At 25.0% G+C, this 20762-nt stretch overlaps 2 protein-coding genes across 4 annotated transcripts; both read right to left on the bottom strand.

Moving 5' to 3' along the window:
• Window positions 1-1046: 1046 nt before the first annotated feature.
• Window positions 1047-6114, bottom strand: LOC110619640 (guanosine nucleotide diphosphate dissociation inhibitor At5g09550). The gene is made up of 13 exons (XM_021763164.2): window positions 5832-6114; window positions 5264-5326; window positions 5067-5153; window positions 4315-4422; window positions 4046-4218; window positions 3852-3963; window positions 3362-3442; window positions 3210-3272; window positions 2766-2867; window positions 2545-2669; window positions 2215-2425; window positions 1458-1532; window positions 1047-1289 (listed from the first exon to the last, which is right to left on the bottom strand). Exons 1-13 carry the CDS (start codon window positions 5916-5918, stop codon window positions 1239-1241), a joined length of 1338 nt encoding a protein of 445 aa, XP_021618856.1. The 5' UTR covers window positions 5919-6114; the 3' UTR covers window positions 1047-1238.
• Window positions 6115-10649: 4535 nt separating this feature from the next.
• On the bottom strand, window positions 10650-18138 carry LOC110618560 (MADS-box protein JOINTLESS). 3 transcript variants are annotated; one of them, XM_043958008.1, is made up of 9 exons: window positions 17836-18138; window positions 16950-17134; window positions 13427-13505; window positions 12875-12936; window positions 12687-12786; window positions 12388-12429; window positions 12091-12132; window positions 11841-11977; window positions 10650-10997 (listed from the first exon to the last, which is right to left on the bottom strand). In XM_043958008.1, the coding sequence occupies exons 1-9, from the start codon at window positions 17914-17916 to the stop codon at window positions 10979-10981; spliced, it is 747 nt and encodes a 248-aa protein (XP_043813943.1). In that variant the 5' UTR covers window positions 17917-18138; the 3' UTR covers window positions 10650-10978. The 3 variants fall into 3 exon arrangements, with proteins under 3 accessions (XP_043813943.1, XP_021617396.1, XP_021617397.1); XM_021761704.2 differs by having other exon boundaries at window positions 17893-18136; XM_021761705.2 differs by lacking the exon at window positions 17836-18138 and adding an exon at window positions 17482-17743.
• Between the last annotated feature and the right edge of the window lie 2624 nt (window positions 18139-20762).

Here is a 20762-nt window from a genome sequence, read left to right as displayed (position 1 = left end):
AAACTCATCTAAGTCGTTAATTGGATATCTTGTTTGGGTCCAGAGAAGTTTTTGTTTTAGGGAAAATATTAATAAAAGGAAATGCATATTCTGCAATAACTACACGCGTCTTCAAATTTTAGGCTCCACGAGCCACCACGGCCTCTTTTATTGGATTTAAAAAGTAACAAAAGTACAAAATCAATTGTGCATGACTAAGAAGCAATTCTAATAGTAACACAATGTTAGTTTGATGATACCGAAATTATATAATACTAGTTATTTTTATTTAAATGTTGATATATTAAAAATTATAATAAATATTTATTATTATAAAATATATAATGTAAATAATATTATTAAATTAATATAATATAATTATATCATTATAATATATTAATAATTAAAAATAAATAAAAATTAAACTTGATTTAAAGTGGCTCTAGGCCAAAAAACAAATCTTGATGCTTTTAAAATGCGCTGGTTCCTGGCGCGCTTATAAAGCAGGCTTGTGGTCGATTTTTTGACTGTTATATAGGCGGTCAAACTTCAAATTTATAATTTTTTTTTTAATTTTAAATTGGCAAAAAAATTCCAAATTTTGACTATGATACCTCAACGGTTAAAATTTTTTACATCAATTCGCAGTTTCTTGAGCTTCGATGAAATTATTCTCATAACAAAACCCCATAAATTTTTAATTTTTTTTTACCAAACGTTTACTTAGTTTTCTAGATTAAAACTAAATTTTATTCTATCAGCTTAGTCCATTAAAAAAATAAAATAATTTCAACAAATATTTGCTCCATAAATAATTTCAGATTTTATCCATGGAGAAAATAGCTGATCCACCCATTCTAACCCTCATCGTTTTTAAATCTGAATTTATTAATAAATTTTATGCAATGAGAGGAATGTACTTCAATTTAATTATTTTTCAATAATTGGGTATTTATCTTATAATATAAGAAGTATTTTTATGAGAAAAAAGGAAATAAAAAAATATTTATAAGTTCATACCATGCCATTTGGGCCCAATGAGTAACAAATGAAGGAATAGAAAAAGAAAAGTGGAATCTTTCAAATGATATTATTGATTCAGTATAGCTGGTTAGCCAACTAAAAACGGCTCGTGAATAGTTTAGGCAAATTACAATCCATAATTTCTCATTATCCAAGAATTTAAAAAAAAAAAAAATTCAAATGATGATTCATTATCTTCCACTATTATTTAACCGATGAGAAATTAAAAAAAAAAGTTAATTTTCAGAAGCACTTGCAGAACTCAGGTCCACGGAAAGATCAAGAGTCTGAAACATACAAAAATGAAAATAGTGAGTAAACCTTGCCATCTGTAATCAACTAATTAAAGAATTTTTTTCTATATAAATCTATTGACTAGTAGATTAGTTCTAGAGCAGAAAATCCTTCGGCATATGCATGCATACATGCAGTGAATCAAAAGGCCTAAAGTTTACCTTTCCAGTAATCTTACTGTACATTTCAATCACGTCATCTACTGTGGTCTCAAAATGGGTAGTTGCATCATAACTCTGCAAGATATTATTTCATCACTATATATTAAAATGTCAAAAATGCTAGATTCTAGTTCTACTTTAGCTAGTTTATCAGGATATACATAACACAGAATGAGGAAGAACTATTGGCTCCCACAACCTCATATTGCCGTCCACGCTATCTGCAAGCGATTTCTAGGTTTCATTGTAAACCTAATTGGTTACTTCCAATTACATAAATCAATCAATAGTTCTAACCGCATTTCCCATTTTTATAGGAACTTCTATGTGTATCTCCAATTATAGGTAATTATATTATCCCCTTTGATTTGCATATGCCAGTAGAATTGCTGATTCTACTGGCAAAATGTAAATGAATACACTCATGGGTTTGATAGCACATCTGATCTAAAACTTTTGGTCAATAGGTTTACTGTCTTGCCCACTTGTATGCATTTCACTCTGTCTTGTCCACTTGTATGCATTTCACTCTGTCTTGTCTCGTCTCTTTCCAATGTTCGAACTCTAGCAATTGCATATCCCCAACAAATATAGCTACCAAAAGGTAAAGGATAGTGCAAATGTTCGAATTCTAATGATAGTGTATATTCCCACTCATGCATTTCACTATCTCATCTCTTTCCAATACTCAAATTCTAACCGTTGCAAATTCCCAACAAGAATAGCTAGTAAAAGGTTAAATGATAGTGCAACTTACTGTAGATATGAAGCAGTGATCGGCTTGAGAATTGTTTGTGGGTACATATCTATCATGAGTATCATAGAACATTTCATCTACAGGACCAAGCAAGTCGATTCCTGGCTTCAATTCTACCTGAGGATTGTCAGTCTCCGCTTCCGTTGAAACGAAAGCAATATATTTTCCCCTTGGAGCAACATTGTGGGAGTAAGAACAACAGAAGAGGTACCTGCAAAATGTTTTACAGTTACATTCTGTTCTTGAAAACCAATATACATAGGAGATACATGAGCAAGAAAATGAATAAGGTAGCAAACAAAAGGGGAAAGAGTAGTTCTCTTGGCATACATATCTGATTTACGACCAAGTTGCTTTTGTGGCAGAATAAGCTGGACTGAGTGAGAATCACTAGTGTTCGGAATAGGATGGCTCATTATACATATAGCGCGAGCAACTTTTCCAACCTTCTGAACCTGTTATATGTGTTGGAGTGACAGATGGGGATCATTGATATAGACTTATATTCATTTCAACACATCAACTAGTGTAATAAAGCAATTTAAGATTACCTTGTCAGGCAAATATGATGGATCACAAACAACTTTCTTACATTTAGCAGTCTCACCTTCAGAAGTCACACCAAAGGCTTTCCCATCTGCATCAAACTGTACCTGTCATCCAGAGAAAAGACACAAACATTAGCAGAAGCAAATATGACTTAATTATGAAGACAATACTAGTGAAATTCATTCTGTGCTAGGTTCATACGAGCTGTGATGTTTAATTACTTGAGTAATCAAGCTGTTATGGATATAAAATATTTACAAATTTTCAACATGTTTGGCAATTATATGAGTTCAAAATTTCAGCTTATGATTTTCCATATGAATAGAGAGCCATAAGCCTCAAACATTCAAAGCCTTCTAAGAGGCCAATAACCTTCCAAAATTTTATCAATTGGCATCTAAAAAAGGTATAACTTTCCGGACTCGTCTGAATTTTGGTAGATTTACCTTGCATTCTGGCTTGTTTAACATGTAAGTTCCACCATATACTGCACTTAAGCGTGCAAATGCCTGCCAAAATCACCATGTTAAACAACGCAGTTTGCCATCTAAATTTACAAAAATAAACAAATAAATAAAATTGGCAGATGATAATAAACCTGAGGCAGTTCTCCAAGGCCATACATAGGGTAGATATAAGGTGATCCTCCTTGAAAACGTGCTAACGACTCTGCATAAAGCTTTATTTATAGAAACAAATAACAAACAATAGTTAGAAAGTCATTTATAACATCTTCACACCAAAGTTTTTGATATCTTCTATAATAAACCTTTAAGAACCAATAGGAAACAAAAATTCAGAGAAAATGTTTCATTCTTCAATCAAACTCCTCTAATGCCAATTATCAAAATAGTGCTATTATCATTTTGACTCTATTATAGGCTTTGTTTGCCAATTTTGGCAGTGACTAGTTATTTCCGTAGCTGGTAACTGATTTGGTTAGTATTTACTAAATATTATCTTAAAAGTTGTTGCGGAACAGAGTCATAGTCATATTAGTAACTTGATTAAGTGTATTCATCTGAATATTAACAGAAGAATAATAGTGTTCAATAAATATAAGAAAGGATAAAAGTTCAGATACACACCTTCATTCTCTTCACGAAGTCCAGAGCTGGCTGATCCAAGTAACTATCATCTAGGTGAAGTGCCAATGCATGACCAATAAAGTCAATTGTATCATCTTCTAGCCCATATTTTCTACATTCAAAAGATAATACCAAACATCAATCTATACCCAACTCAACAAGTGATAAAAGAGGTATGCAGATAAGGCTCATACGAAATAATCTCTCTTGCTGTAACTTTTGTCAAGTCTAGCCCTTCATGAGATTTTGGATCATTTTCTTCATAGTCTTGGATATAAATAAAGAACTTTCGAGCTCGACGCTTCTCAAATAGTCCCATTAGGGGTGACTTTAATGCTTCAACATCATTTGCTGGGACTTTGTAGATCTGAAAATTAGAATTAGCTCTTGTAGAATTTTGACCAAAAGAATATATGTTTCTTTTTCTATCTCTAATTAAAAGTTCAGTTTATCATATTCATACCTTTCCTTTATTGTACACAAAACTACCATCAACAGCCTTGAAGTTAAGATATTTGGTAACATCAGTGTGGATAAGAACTCGAACCAAATTTCCATTGGCAATGATGAACTGCCAAAGCGAAAGGGAGGGAAAATCAGAAAAATTGTTAAAACTGTTGGTGCATCAGTTTGAGAGTTTGTGGGATTGAAGAGATTATTGGTGGCTACATCGTTTCATATGCAGTGAAGGACACAACATTCACAATTAGAGGGACAAAATACTCACTAATGCGGCATTTACACTCTAGAAGGGCTAGGTATGCGCTTAACAATTTTAATTTCAATATAACTATAATAAGCTAATTCTAATTTAACTAGAATTAAATTTTAGCAAAAATACAACTCTAAATTATTAATTTTGAACTTATTACATTTTTATTTTGCTATGCCAATAATAAAATCAACTTTTTAATTTTTTTTAAGAATCTAGAGGGCTAACTATGGCAATCTATTAAAAATATATTCATATTCAATCTATTCCTATTCAAAAATTAAAATTTTGTGGTGGTGGCTCTTGCCATCTCCCTTATATCCGTCATTGTTCACAGTGAATTTATCTTGCAACCTAAGTAGTATGCGGAACCACCGAAATTTCGTCTTAACTTTTTGGTTTAGATCGCTAGTTTCCATAAGAAAAACAAATTGAAGCAAGGAAATGGGAAAGTCATGGTCTAAATATCACCAAAATGGCAATATCATGTGTTCAATGTATACCTTGGGTATCATATCAACATTATACTCCTTACTTAGACCCAAGCTTTCTGGAGGCTTGTCATCACTTCCCCTAAATCGCTTCCAAAGCTACAATTATAAAGCAAATTAGAAAAGGAAAAAGAAAATCAAATAAATAAAATTATAGTGATAAAAACATATTAAATAAAAGAAATCCGCATTAGGGGTATGAGAGGAACCTGATTAAGATTAAGAGAGGTTGATTCTCCTCCATAGTAATCATTTTGATCCATATGCAACACCTATTTCAGATGAAGATTTACTAATTGCTGAATAACATTTTTACGAAGATTCAAGAACACTTTCATGAAAAGAAGCCCTTGTAGAAGTCTTGCAATGTATGCTGCTTCCATAGAGTAAGATAACATATATATCTCTTTGCTAAAAATTGGTTTAGGCGAGGAAGTTTTGAGAAAAGTAAGAAGAAAAAAAGGTAATTATTCTATATTTTTTAGCATTTTAGAGTGCAGAAGAAATTGATCATTGCAAAATATCATCCAAATCAAGAGGAAACCTAAACCTTTAATATATATAACAGTTGCATGAAATAATTTCTTCAAAGTATAAATCTACAAAGAAACCTAACAATGTGGATTATAGTAAGTAGTAAAACTTCTTATACAGGATCAATCATTGGGTAATTTTGCAGGTATTTAGAGATGATTAACTCAAGATCCTAAAACTTAACAATAATAAGATCAAATGCGCAAAGAAAATATAAGAAAGGAAGAATGATTGAAGATTTACCTTGAGTCCATCAACAGAGAGAAGGCCACTGAGAATGCATTCCTTGAGACCAGTACCAAGAACTATCACATCATATTCTTCATCCATGGTTAATTAATTTTGCTAATTAATCTTAATCCAAAACAGAAAATAAAGAGAGATTGATAGATCAGATTTCTGTGTGTTGTGTTTTTTTCTGAGGAAAAATGAAATAGAAGGAGTGGGTTGATAAAGATCTTGAACTGGTCTTTAGCGGGAACCTACGATAATAACGCTCAGATATAAGCTTCCTTCTCTCTACTTCGAGCGCGTGGTGTGCATCTTACCCTTTTATTTTTTTTTTATTATTTAAAAAATAATATTGATTATTGTTTAAAAATCTTGAATATGATTGGTTAAATAGTTTTCTATTTAAATTTAAATTAGTTAAAGAAATAATTTTTTTTATTTAAACTTAAATTAGTTAAAGAATTTTTTAAGTACTTAAATTTTTATTATAATAAACTCGTAATTCTTTAAAAAAAAAAATTCATCTCGAGAAGGAACTTTTTTTATTAATTTTTTAATTATAATCATTTTAAATATATTAAAATTTATTAAATATTAAAAAATATTTTAAAAATAAAATTAAATAGAATTATAATAATTATTCTAAAAGAAAAAGTGAAAAATAATTTTAAAATAATAAAAAAAATATAGACGATAATCTAATTTATCTATAATATATATACAAAAGGAATGGAAAAAAATGGATGGTCAATGTACATAACAATTTTATAGTATAATCATAAAATTTTAATTTATTTATTTAAATTATTAATATTAATATTTATTTTTATGCTTAGCATTCAATTATAGTTTCATTTGCTATTAATATTATTATCATATAGAGAGTTTAAGATGAAAGTATTACAATTATTATAATTGAAAAAACTCAATAATAAAAAGTTATTAATATAGTCCAAAATTTTATTAATAATATTAATATTAATTAATTTAAATATTTTATTATTTAAAAATTTTATAAATTAATAGGTCATATATTTATGATGTAATGTTATCTGAAAAAATAAAATTGTTCATGTTTTAAAAAAATATATGCAATTTTAGTAATTTTAAATATTATAATGAAAATGTATATTAAAGAAAATAAATTTATTATAAAAATATCATTAAATTTTTTAAAAAAAATATATAAATCGAATATAATTGACCACGTAACTACATAATAAAGTAATATTGTAATTAGTTAAACTTGCAACAAAGGGAATATAAGGTGGTTAATTTTTATGTTACTTACTCCGATGCTCAAATCATTAAATTGAAAAATATGTTAGTATAAAGAATTTTTTAAAACTCAATAGTAATTATATAAAATTTATATATTTTTATTTTTATAATCATTAATTTTTTATACCGTAAAAAGATGAACTAAATTATAGTATTTTTTTAAAATTTGGCAATGATGTAGTGAATTCGTTGATAAAATATCTTGCCGGCTAATTAATGGGAATTTCGTGATTACAGACTAAAAAGAAAATCTGTTGAATTATAGCCGCTAACGATAATTATTTTTTGGAAAGACTCAACTTTTCTAAAAAAGCGTGAGTCTTAATAAAAGGTCAAACTAAAACCGATTTGAAGTGTGTAGATTTTCTTTTCTCTCAATTAAACCCAACATCATTTAATAAAATTCTTACTTATCGTATAGTCTTATTTTCGACCGTAAACGCATGATTTTTTATAAGTGATTATTATGTAATATAATACTATATATATAAAATAAATACAAATATATTTAATGAGTAAAACAACGTGTATTGCATGTTTTAAAAAATTAATTTATAAAAAATATTTTTTAATAAAATAATTTATTTTTTATTATTTAATTTTAATATAAAAAAGTAATAGTGTTAATAGTAATCATATTAGTAGTGTTTATAAAATCCAAAGGATATATTTTTTTGAAATGAAGTTATTTTCTTTAAAAAATAATTAAATTTTTTTTAAATAATTACTCTTTAGTGCTCTCTCTCTATATATAAAAAGCTATTTTCCTAAAAGATACTTTCTTTAGAGCTAAGCAAAGCACCTCACTTTAAATTAAAGTGTATTGCATTTACGGATATTGTTGCATTAGAGTGTCAAACTGATGTTGAAGCTAGGGTTGGGTTCAGTATTCGGTCGGTTCGGTTCAAAATTAAATCGAACCGAATAAATTAAAAATCGAAATTTTAGTATTTATAAAAATCGAACTGAACTGATTTTAATTAGAAATCGAATCAAATTGAATCGATCTGATTCAGTTCGATTCGATTCGGTTTGATTAGTTTCGATTTTTAATAAATTTTTATTTTTTACACTTTATTTTTAATATTTTAAAATTTAATTAAAATATTTTAATTTTAATATAATTTAATTTTTCTGTATTATTGAAAATAACATATTATTATCACTAATCGATTCGGTTTGATTTTTTTGATTTTTTCTGATCAAAACCGAACCGAAATAACTAAAATTTTTAAAATTAAAAACCGAATCGAATCGAATTGAATAAAAAATCGAATTGAATTTTGAAATTAATTCAGTTCGATCGATTTTTCCTAGTTGAAGCAATAAAGACAGAAACTGAATATTCTTTTTCATATATATACACATATGATGAGATATAAGAATAATTAAAGTAAGTAGTAAGTTACTATAAAATAGAATCACATAATAAAAATTTAATAAATTGATATATTATTTCTCCATAAAATAGAAGGTTCAAACATCATAGTACTCGATTCTTTATTAATATTCGATCTCTTTTTAATAAAACAAAATTTCACGAAAAATTACTTTAATTGATATAATTTTATAAATTCTCGTTACACCTATAATCGCGACATATTTTATTTATTAATCAATAATTCAATAGATTTTATAATTAATTTCACCATTACAGTACAAAAATAACTAATGAACACTATAATTAAAGTATACATTCTTATATAACTATATATTCTAAATTCTTTTCAAACAATTTATTATATTGGCACTTTTTTTATAATTTTTGTATAATTTGAGTATTGGAGCGGCGGTCACATGAATCGAAACTAAGCTCCAATCCAACCACATCAAATATATATATATATACTTATTTTTTTCTAATTTTCAATTCAATAATCAATAGTCTTAACTATATAAAAACAGTAAAAAAATTGTTTAGCATGATTTTATAATATTTTTCTTTTCAATATTGATTTTATTATTAAGGGATGAGGGATTTATTGAATCCAGAACCACCCATAGTGTAATATTAATTCTTTATATTTTGAAAAACCAGTAACTATGTACAAACTTATTCGTATTACCAATTATCTATATATATATGAAAAGAAATTTTTATTTACATCAAGTTATAAATTAATTCATAAATCCAATTAACTAAAATTTTAAAAAATAGATTTTGTAAAAAAAGCCACCATATTTTATAATAAAAACACATTATTTTAATAATATATTAATATTAAGATAAATTATATTTTAGTTCTTTAATTTTAGCATAATTAATGAATGAGTCTCTGTATTTTTTAAACCAAACACTTAAATCTTTCTAATCCAATTTAATTTCTAAGATATTTAAATATTTTAGTGCCTGATAACTTTAAAATTTTTATAAAAGATTTATAATTTCAACTATTTTTAAATGATATCAAATAATTTTTAAATAAGTCGCAAATTTTTATAAAAATTATTTTTAAAAAAATTATATTTTCAAAAATTTAATAGAGAGAATAACTGTAATTTTAAATAGACTAAATATAGAAAAATTTTAAAGATTTAATTTTAAAATGTAAAAGCTAATATATTAATTACGTTAAAATTCATATTTTAATTTGAATAAATTAATTATAAAAAAATTTTAATATTTAATTTTAAAAATATGAAAATCAATCCATTAATTTTATCGAAATTTAATAATTAAAATATAATTTATTTTAATTATTAATTAAATGAACATATACATTATGATGTAGATAAGAACCATTCTCATTAACATAATCAAAATCAAAATAAATATAAACATTAATTTTTGGGCCAAAAATTAAAGATAAACTTACTATCTAATTTTTATGTTATAAAAAAATTTATTAATTAATCTCTCAATTTTAAAAAATTATATTAAAATGTCTCAAACATTATAAAAAATCTGCTAATTAAATTTTTTCTTAATTTTAACCGTCAAATATTTTATTATTTAATCTCTAAATTTAAAAAAAAATTATTAATCAGTTTCAATTTTGTAATAAATTTACTAATTAATTTCTATATATCATAGTATTTAAAATATTTTTATGATATTTAATAATTAAAATTAATAAAAAAAAATAATTAATAATTTTTTTAAAACATTAAAAATATTTTAATATATATTTTAAAATAAAAAACCAACAAATAAATTTTTTTCATAATATAAAAATTAAATAATAAATTTTCTTTAATTAAAAGATATGTAAGTATATGGACAGGGGATGGGGCTTAATGAAGCCTCTAATCCATGAGTTGCTGCCAAAAGGAAGGCACATGAACAAAATCATTAAACTGTGCTACCATTCCTACTAATCAGAATACATTTCATAACATAATCTACTCCAAACCACAACTCATATTACCCAACAATAAAAAAAAACCCTAAAATTCCTCAAATCGACTCAAAATATAAATAACCCTAAAATTTCTCAAATCGACTCAAAATATAAATATATGCATCCTATTTATTTTACATACAAATTTTAACAGCTATATTATCTGATTCAAACTACCATTCATATTTCTCGATAATAAAGAGAAAACTTACCTAAAACTCCTCTTATCATTCATTTAAAATATAAATATACGAATCTCACTTATTTTAGATACGAATCCACTAATGCCTATAAATGAAACCTAAGCAAGACTTACCCAAATGCTAATAAATGCAGACCTCTACAATGGCTGCAGTGTCTTGCCTGGTGTTACAAGGCTTTTATTATTATTGTTATTATTATTATCTTACCTAAATAAATATATACACACTCATACGTACAATAATATAGAGGAAGAATTTTGATTTCTGAATATTCTAGGGCAACTGTTTCATTTATTCTAGTGATCATTAGATATCACTACTCCAGACTTCACTTTCAATCTGAGAATGGTAACCTGCAAAATTGTTCAATATATGCAAATTGATCAGTCCAAACAATACCAATATGGTTTACAAGAACAAAACAAAAATGCAATTCTTGCATTCAATCACATCATGCTAAGACGTTTTGAACTAATAGCTCACAAGCTCGGAAGATAATACCAATACCCATGATTTAAAGTCTTTATCTTCCTTAATTATATTTTTCTATTTTTAAAATTCAATATAGAAATTCTTATATTTTGATTTTATCAAATTGAAATCTTCTCCATGAAAATAATAGTTTCCAGGGTTGAGCCCTGAGATTTGACGGCGGACTTAAAAAGCCACCTACTAGGTCTTCTAATTCTTTAAGAGGTTTATCTAAAAGATATGCTATATAACTAGGAAGACGTTTCAAATACCACACACCCATTTGATATTTTTGTTTGATAAAATTAAAATATAATGACTAAATAATTTATTTTTAGAAATCAAGTGATATAAGCGTTAATTTAAATAAAAGTCAAGAATTAAAAAATACTATATATTTAAAAAAATTTTAATTATTTCTAATATAATTAATAGAAAATTAGATAAAATAGTCTCTAATTTAATAGAATTAAAATATAGAAATTAAATTATTGAGTTTTAAAAATATAGCAATGTATGTATTGATTTTGACATAATTCAGAAATGCAACAGTAATTTTTTTTTTTCAATTGTATTTAAAATGATGAACTTATTTAAAATTTTAATAATAATTTAAAAATAAATTTAAATAAAAAATTAAAATTTAATATATTTAACCCTTGCTATAAATTTGGCCTTTTAGCCATTTAGAAACTCTGTGCATGGGAAGGAAAGTGAGTACCAACCCCAATCTGAGTAAAGTGTAGGAATCTTCAAAGTCTTGAGCAGGATCAACTGAGCTACTGGTATTGGTTATCATAGAATCTGACGACTGTCCTCCTGCTTCAAACAAATGCATCGTCCCTCCTCTTTCTTTCATCATCTGTGCCATTTTTCAATCAACTGGGATTTAAGAGTTGGGATTTTCAAGAACAAATTAACTGAAATTAGAAAATAATAAAAAAATAAAAATAAAACAAATGCATTGTTGCTGACTTGCTTCTTTAGTCGCTCGTTCTCTTCCTTCAATTGAGCTCCCTGGCCAAATGGATGACAAACAAACAAGAGATTTCAGACCCAAAAACAAAAAAACACGTAGAGAAAGAAAGCCATTCCAGCTGCTACTAAACACACACGGGTGAATAATTCATGTTTTTTCAGTTGCTGATGGAGTTCGATCACTAAGCAGAGTAAACTCCAATTCAGAAAATTCCCTCTAAAGTCTCTTTCACTACTTGTTATAATGAGTAGCTTTCAGCAGTTCAAATGATAAGCATAATGCATGTAACTAACCTCGCTTTTGAGAGCATTGATTTCATTTGCAAGTATTTCACCCTAAAACACCAGAAAAGCACAACACAATTTACTTAGGAGAGAAACAACACGTAAAGTTTTCAATTTAAAAAGAACTAAACCAGCAGCAAAATACTTGTCTAGATCGAGTTTATATAGATTCACAATGTAAATATGCAGAAAAATACTTATTTAGATCGAGTCTACATAGATTCACAATGTAAAAATACAGTGAATCCATATAAAATTTCATATATTTACGCTATAGGTGCATGTATACATGGTTTATATAATTCAACCTTTGTTTCCGAGACTCGTTTCAAGCTTCTTTCAAGTAAATTCTCTAACTGTTGAAGTTCTTCAATGTTCAATCCATGGAGCTCTTCTCCCCTCATCTGCCTGTAATCGACCCATCATGTCTTAACATTGCAAATCGGCATTTGTATCTTTTCATGGCAAAGAAATCAATGGCGCTGCAAATTTTTACCTCAGTTGACGGATCCTCTCTTCTATTTCCTTGCTCAATGCAGCAATATTTCCATTTTTAAGCTACATAGAGAGAGAAAAAAAATGTGTTGGTAAGAACTTTCCTGGAAAATTTATAAACATCATCAATCTTTTTCTTCCTAAATCTAGTAAATTATAGGTAGGAATTAAGATTTGAAGTTAAGTGAAACCCAGACTTCTTTTTGTTTGAAGAAAATATTTTCACAAAAAATAATTTTTGAGAAAATAATTGTTTCCAGTGTTTGGTTGGCGCTATTAAAAAATTAAAAATATTAATAGATTTACATATATAGAAAGTCTATATGTATTAATAAAATTATTAAAATTCAGAAAGTAACACCTTTTTCAAAATGAAAGTTGTTTTTCTGAAAAAAAAAAGTTTAATTTTCTCGCTTGTTATAAAAATATTTTTCATTTATTAATTTTCTAAATGTTTAAAATACCAAAAAATAAAGAACATATTTTTCTAAAAAATATTTTCCAAGAAAAAAAACCCTTGTGAACAATAACTTTCAAATGTAGAATATCTTACCTGCAGCTCAAGTGAAGTTTGGTCCAACTTGCCAACGTTCTTCGGATGCAAATTTCTTCTTTCAATCACTTGATTCATACTTCAAACAGCAAAATTTGGCAAAGTTAAAATAGCATACATTTTTGTTTAGATGCGAATGAAATGAATAAAATATTTTACCGACGATTGTAATGAATTAGAGTTGAATGTAATTAGGTTAATATATATTTTTTTTTAAATGAAAATTGGAAATTGAAAAAGTAAAGTTTGAAATCTCTCAAAATTTACTCAGATGCACTTATTATAAGACTAAACTTGTGAGGGCTAAATTAATATGTTATAAGAGAACTTTAAAGTTTTTAATATAATTATTATTTAATAAAAAATAACAATAATAGCGAAAAAAATGTGCACCATCATGCTCTTTTTATTTCATGATTTTTTTCTATTTTATTTTTTTATATTTATTAAAAATACAATAATTTTATATAATACCCATTATTCTAATTTAAAATTTTCATTTTAACAAAATAATATAATAATTTTATATAATACCATTATTATAATTTTCATTATATAATACCCAGTTTATACAATTTTTTGAATTACCTTCATTGGGAAAAAAATTTATTAAATATCTTGTATTATTAAGAATAATATATTTGCTTATATAGTCCATTTGAAATTAATATTGGAGATAATATTAAGAAAAAAAAATATTTTTTAAATATATATTATTTAGAAAATATTAAAAATTAATTGTAAAATAAATTTAACATGTTGTAGTTATAATAGCTCTACTTATTTGTTTAAGTTATCACCTTTGGCATTAACCATTTTCTATATCAAATTAGAAAGTAGATCAGCTTATGGTAAGTAAAACTCAATAGTGAAGATAAGGCTTATTTTTTTAAAAAAAAGTTTGTATTAAAAAATATTTTTTAATAAAATAATTTATTTTTTATTATTTAATTTTAATTTAAAAAATAAAAAATATTAATAAATTTACATATAAAAATATTAAATAAAATTCTCAAAATTTAATCAATAGAAAATGAAATGTAGAGCTCAAGAGTAAAATATATTAAAATTTTATTTTTTTTTATTATTCATAAGGAATTATCACAAAATTTTTAAATGCAATTTCATTTCTCCTGCATCAAAATCAAATCAATCAAATACAAATTTCACTTCAAAAGAAATTTGGACTGAGATTTTAATGCTAGGCTTGAGGTTAGCTTATCTCACAAATTCAAGCCTATCCTTCTTAGGTTTTACCTGCTCATTGAAAATAATTAATAAAATTACTGTTTAATCCTTATAAATACTTACTAATTAATTTATCAATTTTAAAAATATATTAAAATATTATTAACTTTATTATTAAATATTTTAATTTTTAATTTTTATATTTTTTAAAAAAATTACTAATTAATTTTTAAATTTTTAAAAAATTTATTAATCGGTTCATTTATATCAGGACATTTTAAGTTTTTTTGTATATTTTACGGCTAACGGAGATACTAACAAATAAATTTTTTTAAATATCAAAACTATTTTAATTTATTTTTTAAAATCGAATAATTAATTAGTGAATTTATTCGTATTATAGGAGTAAATAATAATTTATTCAAAATAATTATATATTATATTTTGTGGGTAGAATTTTCAAGCTTGTGAATTAATAGTCCATTACAAAACAAAATATTGGTTAGCAGGAGAAAGGGACTTCAGTAATTATTATTATTATTATTATTATTATTATTATTATTATGTTTTAATTTCAAATTAATTGAATTTAATCGCCATTAATGCCACTTTATTTATATTTTATAGTCAATTTACGATATTTAAAAATTATAATTTTTTTATATTGCTTTCAATTCCTTCACATAATTTAATATATTCTCTCTTTTTTTTTTTTCCCTTTTTTTTTAACCAGTGGCTTGTTACATTTTGGGAATTCTATGTTCAAATGAGTACTAATTTTTTTAAAAAAAATAAATATTAGGTAAAAATTATCGTTTTTATTTTGTAATATGGAATTAAGATTATTAACTATAAAGTAAATTCCCTTATATTAATCCAAAAGCAAGAAGAAAGGTGTGTAAGATCAGTTGAATTCATTTGATATAAAATTTAATAATTGAACCATTTAATAAAATAATGAATTGTTAAAAAATACAAATATTATTTTTATTAATAAATTTCAGTTCAGTGTTGTTAAAATCAAGTTTGGATTAAGTATAAACTCCAATTAGAGTCAAATTAAAAAAATAAATAAATAAAGAATGAAAAATTATGACTTCATTTCTTTTTTCTTTTGGTAATTTGTGGAAGTAAAAAAGAGAAAAAGAAAAAAAAATCATGATAAATAAAACTATAGTCAGTTTTCCTTGAATGTTTATATATGATAGATACTTGGGGTAAGGGTATTTTTTAAAAAAAAAAAAAGAAAAAAAAAAGAAAAAAAAGAAGAAAAACTTTCAATAATTTTGATTTGATGAATATTAACCCTAGTTTGTGTGAGTATATATATAGATTATAAGATATTATAAAAGATCACATCTTGAAATTTATCACATTGTGGCTGATGAAGCAGAAATCATTCCCTTTCACACAAAACCCTAAATGATCTCCTCATTTCTCCTATATATAAAATTTGTTATTTTCCTAATGTAAAAACCCAAAATTTCCTTATCCCCACCGTTTTGTTTAAAACCTTCAATCATCATTAATTATTTTTCAAATTTTATATGGAATGACAAAAAAAATATACATAAATCCGTGATAATAGTATTTTAGATGATAACATAGTTGTATGCTATTAAATGAGTATATATGCATGTTTTAATTGATTGAGTGTATACGTCCGAATGCAGGGTAGAATTTTCCTAAAAATTTATAAATCTATCTAAGCATTTCGTCGTACTAAGTTATAAACCAATCTAAGTCTACAAGTCCTTTTTTGAATTGGTTTTGGCCGGAAATTTAAATTCGAAATCTCTTAACCCTAAATACAACTCAAGTACTAATGAGTTAAAATCCGTTGATAGTGGCAAACTACTGATATTATAATTGGCAGCAGCATTCATAGGTCTAAGTAAAAGAAAGCTTTTGTTTTTGAATTTATTGTTAATGATAATTCAATTGAGTGTAGCCAATATTTTATGAGTACATGCTGAAAGGTTGGTCATTTTTGTGGTTGTGTATAGTAAAAGGAAATCCAAGTTGTATTATAATCTTTTGGAAGAAAGAAGAGAAAGAAAGAAAAAAAAAAAAAACTTTTTATAAACTGATTATGCTGATAATATCTAGCAATAACAAGAGAAATTAATCAAAACCCTCAAATCCCTTACAGTGATTTTAGCACATCTCCCTATGATTCTGCCTCCACATCCCAGTCCTCTTTCTATGATACTAAAATAATTAATTCTTTGTTTTGACTTTGATTTATTTTATTGAATTATATTTCATTTTTCACTCTCACATCAATAAGTAGAAGATAGCTCAAAAGAGAGAGGAAGAGAGAGAGAAGATGAACCTTGAACTAGCATACTCAAAGAGCTTCCCAGTTGCAGAAAAGACCATGAGAGCAATCTCAACATCACAAAGAGTAGAGAGCTCATAAGCTTTCTTGAAAAGCCCTCTTCTTCTTTTTGAGAAAGTTACTTGCCTTGCTGTGTTGTTATCAATCTTCTTGATCTGGATTTTCTGCCTAGTCATTTCCTATACAAGAAAATTTCCAACTGATAAGAATCCTTTATGCAAAATCACAAAAAAAATATTATTTACATATGCTAAACTAAAAACCATAATACCTAAGAGAGAAAAGTTTGAGAGAAAACAGAAGAAATTGGTGATGATTTTTTATAAAAAACACTGCATTTGCTTACCTAAAAGTTTGAAAAAAACCATTTTTTAAAAAATTAAGAGTTATAATTATCTATTACAAGAAACAAATCACAGATCTTGCTTTACAACAAGTTATCCAGCTACCTAACTCACTAAGAAAAAGAGAAAAAAATCATAGGATATTCAAGAAGATCAATCAAAGAAACTAAAGAAAATTATACCTAAATGGAAATTGCAGAAGAGGGGAAAATTTTTTGCTTTTTTCCTTCAACTACTGTATTTAAAGGTCAAAAGAAACTTAGAAAATTGAAGATAAAGAGGATAATAGCAAAAGTAGACCAATCCCAAGTTAGAAAATGTTCCTTTAAATGGAAATTTATAGAAAACTATCAGTGATAAAGGAAAAATCCTGAAAGTGAAAATATGGGTATTTAATAAGAAACAACTGAAAGGAGCATAAAGAATTGTTTTTGCCAAATCAAGCTTAGAATCTGAACATAAGACTAAAAATAATTAAAAAAATAAAATAAAATAAGAATCTGTAACCAACATCAACAGTAACAGAAGAAGAAGACCTTGAAAGAAACCCTAGATGAAGAAATCATGAGGCAAAAGTGGGTGAGAGAACCTACCAGTGACAAGCAATCAAAGCTCATTCACAAGAAGTAAGAGACTCAAGGATTGACCACAAACATATGTGTAGTTTCAGCTCATGCTTTTGATTTTTCTCTGCTTGTCCTTTTTGGTACTGTTCACCAAATGGCATTAAAGAAAAAAAGAAAGAGAAAGGAAAATGAGAGAGAAAAAGAGGAAGCTTAACCTAGTTGAAAATGGAAAAAGATAGATTCTTTCTATGGCCAAACAAGCAGTAGAGACTAAAGAGACTTGGTGTGAAGCCATCTCACTTTAGTTTTTGAAGATAAAAAAGAGAAATAGAATTAAAAATAAAACATTTTATTTTTGGAAAAAAGTACAAAGAGTAAAAGATATATTTAGTCATATTTCAGTATAATACTTTACTGTCCACACACATATGCTTTTCTTACATTATTAATTGATATTTTTTGTACTTTTATTTTATTTATATTTTTTTAGTGGACATAATAATAATTTTTATTTTCATTTGTATTATCAATAATTTGTTTGTACTTATTATTAAATTAAAATATTTTTAAATTAAATAATTAAAAAATTAATAATTTATTTAAAAACAATAAAAAATATTTTATATTTCGATCATTTTTACTTTATAATTTATAATTTAATTTATATTAAAATAATACGTGAAATATTATAAATTAATAAATAACAATAATTTTTTTATTTAAATAAAAAATACTGATATAGTCATTAAAATATAATTATTAATTAAAAAAATAAATTATTTTTTATTTTTTATTTTAAAGTATATAATTTAATTTATATTAAATTAATATTTATAATCATAATTTTTATATTAATATTTTTAATTGCGTTTAAAAAAATATTATTTTTTAAAATTAAATTATAAATCCTAAGTTAGAAAGGTTAATAAAATCATAAAATATTTTTTTATATTTTTTCAATTTATTTATATTTGTAGTGATCAACGGAGTCCGGATGAGTGGTTATATCGTATATCATTTTTTTTCGAGAATTGGAGATCGAAAAAATAAAATTTGATATCTCTCAAATTTACTTACATATACTTATCAACAAATTAAATCTGAATGTGTATATTATTTTTTTTATTTTATATTTTTTAACTTAATATCTGGATCATGTAATTGGGTGTATGTCAAAATCTACTAGCTTGAGTTTAATTCAGATCTAAATTGTTAAGTTTTCCTAAATTTTTATTGATAAAAATTAAAATTTCAAAAAAAATAAAAATAAAACAACTCAAATTCAAATTAATCATTTAAATTTAACTCAATTAATTGAAATTTAACTCAAAAATTGAATTCATAATTTTATTTTAATATATTTTCTAAAAATTAATCTCTTAAGTGACTAACTCAATATGGATTGTTATAGATAAAAAAATAAATTGATTTCTCTTTTATATAATAATTTAACGAATAATCAAAATCAAATAAAAAAATAATTCAGTTTGAAATTTAAAAAAAATGTAAATCCAAAATTTTAATATAATCTCAGTTGACATGGGCTTGCCACCTTATTCTTAAATTCCAAGAAGAAAAAGACACTTGATTATTAGTTCTTGAAAATAAATTATTTATTCATTTATTAAAAAAATTTCTTTTATATATTTATTTCTTACGCATGAATTAATTTAGATAAGGAAAGTAGTGGGCGAGATTTGCTTCCCGTACAAGTGGACAGCTTGGGAGAGTCGTCAGAATTGAAGACACCTCTGTACCCTCGTACCTGTCTTGTCTCCTCACTTTCAATAATTATTTTTTTTTTCAACTCACAAATCACATTTCTTTTGGTAAAAGATAAAATTCAATTCGGTAATAATTTTGAATATATTATTTAATATTTTAATTCATTTACCATACTATTATTTAAAGGAAAAATTATTTTTTAATCCCTGAAGTTTAACGTAATTAACACTTCTGTCCCTCTATTTTGGCGACTCAACACTTAAGTCCCTCACTTTCTCTTCCGTCCAAATTCATAGTCCTTCCATCCATTTAAACCGTTTGATCAAAGAGTTAAAGGTGAGAGATTATAATTTTTTTCAAAAATATCCTTATCTCTTTCATGTTTTCTCCAGTTGTAGAAAGGATAGGAAGAAGAAGAAAAAGAAGAGGTATTTGAATTTGGGTTTAGTAAGGGTTAATTTTATCAATTCACGTGTCTCAAACGACTATTTTGGACGGAAGAACTATGAATTTGGACAGAAAATAAAGTGAGGACTTAAGTGTTGGGTCGCCAAAATAGAGGGACAGAAATGTTAATTACGTTAAACCTCAGAGACTAAAAAGTAATTTTTCCTATTTAAATATTAAATCCTTATTTATATATAATTCTTTTAAAACAAATTAAATTTTATCCATAAAATTCAATTAATTTTTATTAATAAAAAATTCAATTAAATTTTTTTACATTAAATAAATAATAAAATTTAAATTGATTTAATTTATTCATATTTTTATTATTTTTAAATAAAATATAAATATTTATTCTTATAAATAACAATAATTTTTATCATATGTATTAAAAAATTATTATTAATATTTTTATAACATTTAATGTCTGAATTTCACATAATTTTTTACCATTAAAATATGAAAATTATTTTTTAATTAATAAAATAATATAATAAATTTTTAATATTAATTATAAATGCATTAAATATTAATAGTTACTATTAAATTAAAATAATTTTTATAAAGAGTAATTATTAATTAAAAATAAAGAAAAAGAAAATAAAAAAATTCAGTGGCTAATTAAATAATTTTGATGTAAATAACTTTAAATAAAATCATTCCTTATAAAATTTTAATAATTTTGATAAGATTTATTTCTAATTCAAAATTAGTTTTTACAAAAA

The sequence above is a fragment of the Manihot esculenta genome, chromosome 7 (assembly GCF_001659605.2).
Source record: "Manihot esculenta cultivar AM560-2 chromosome 7, M.esculenta_v8, whole genome shotgun sequence".
Taxonomy (NCBI): Eukaryota; Viridiplantae; Streptophyta; class Magnoliopsida; order Malpighiales; family Euphorbiaceae; genus Manihot; species Manihot esculenta.
This window is presented reverse-complemented; position numbering and strand designations above follow the sequence as displayed.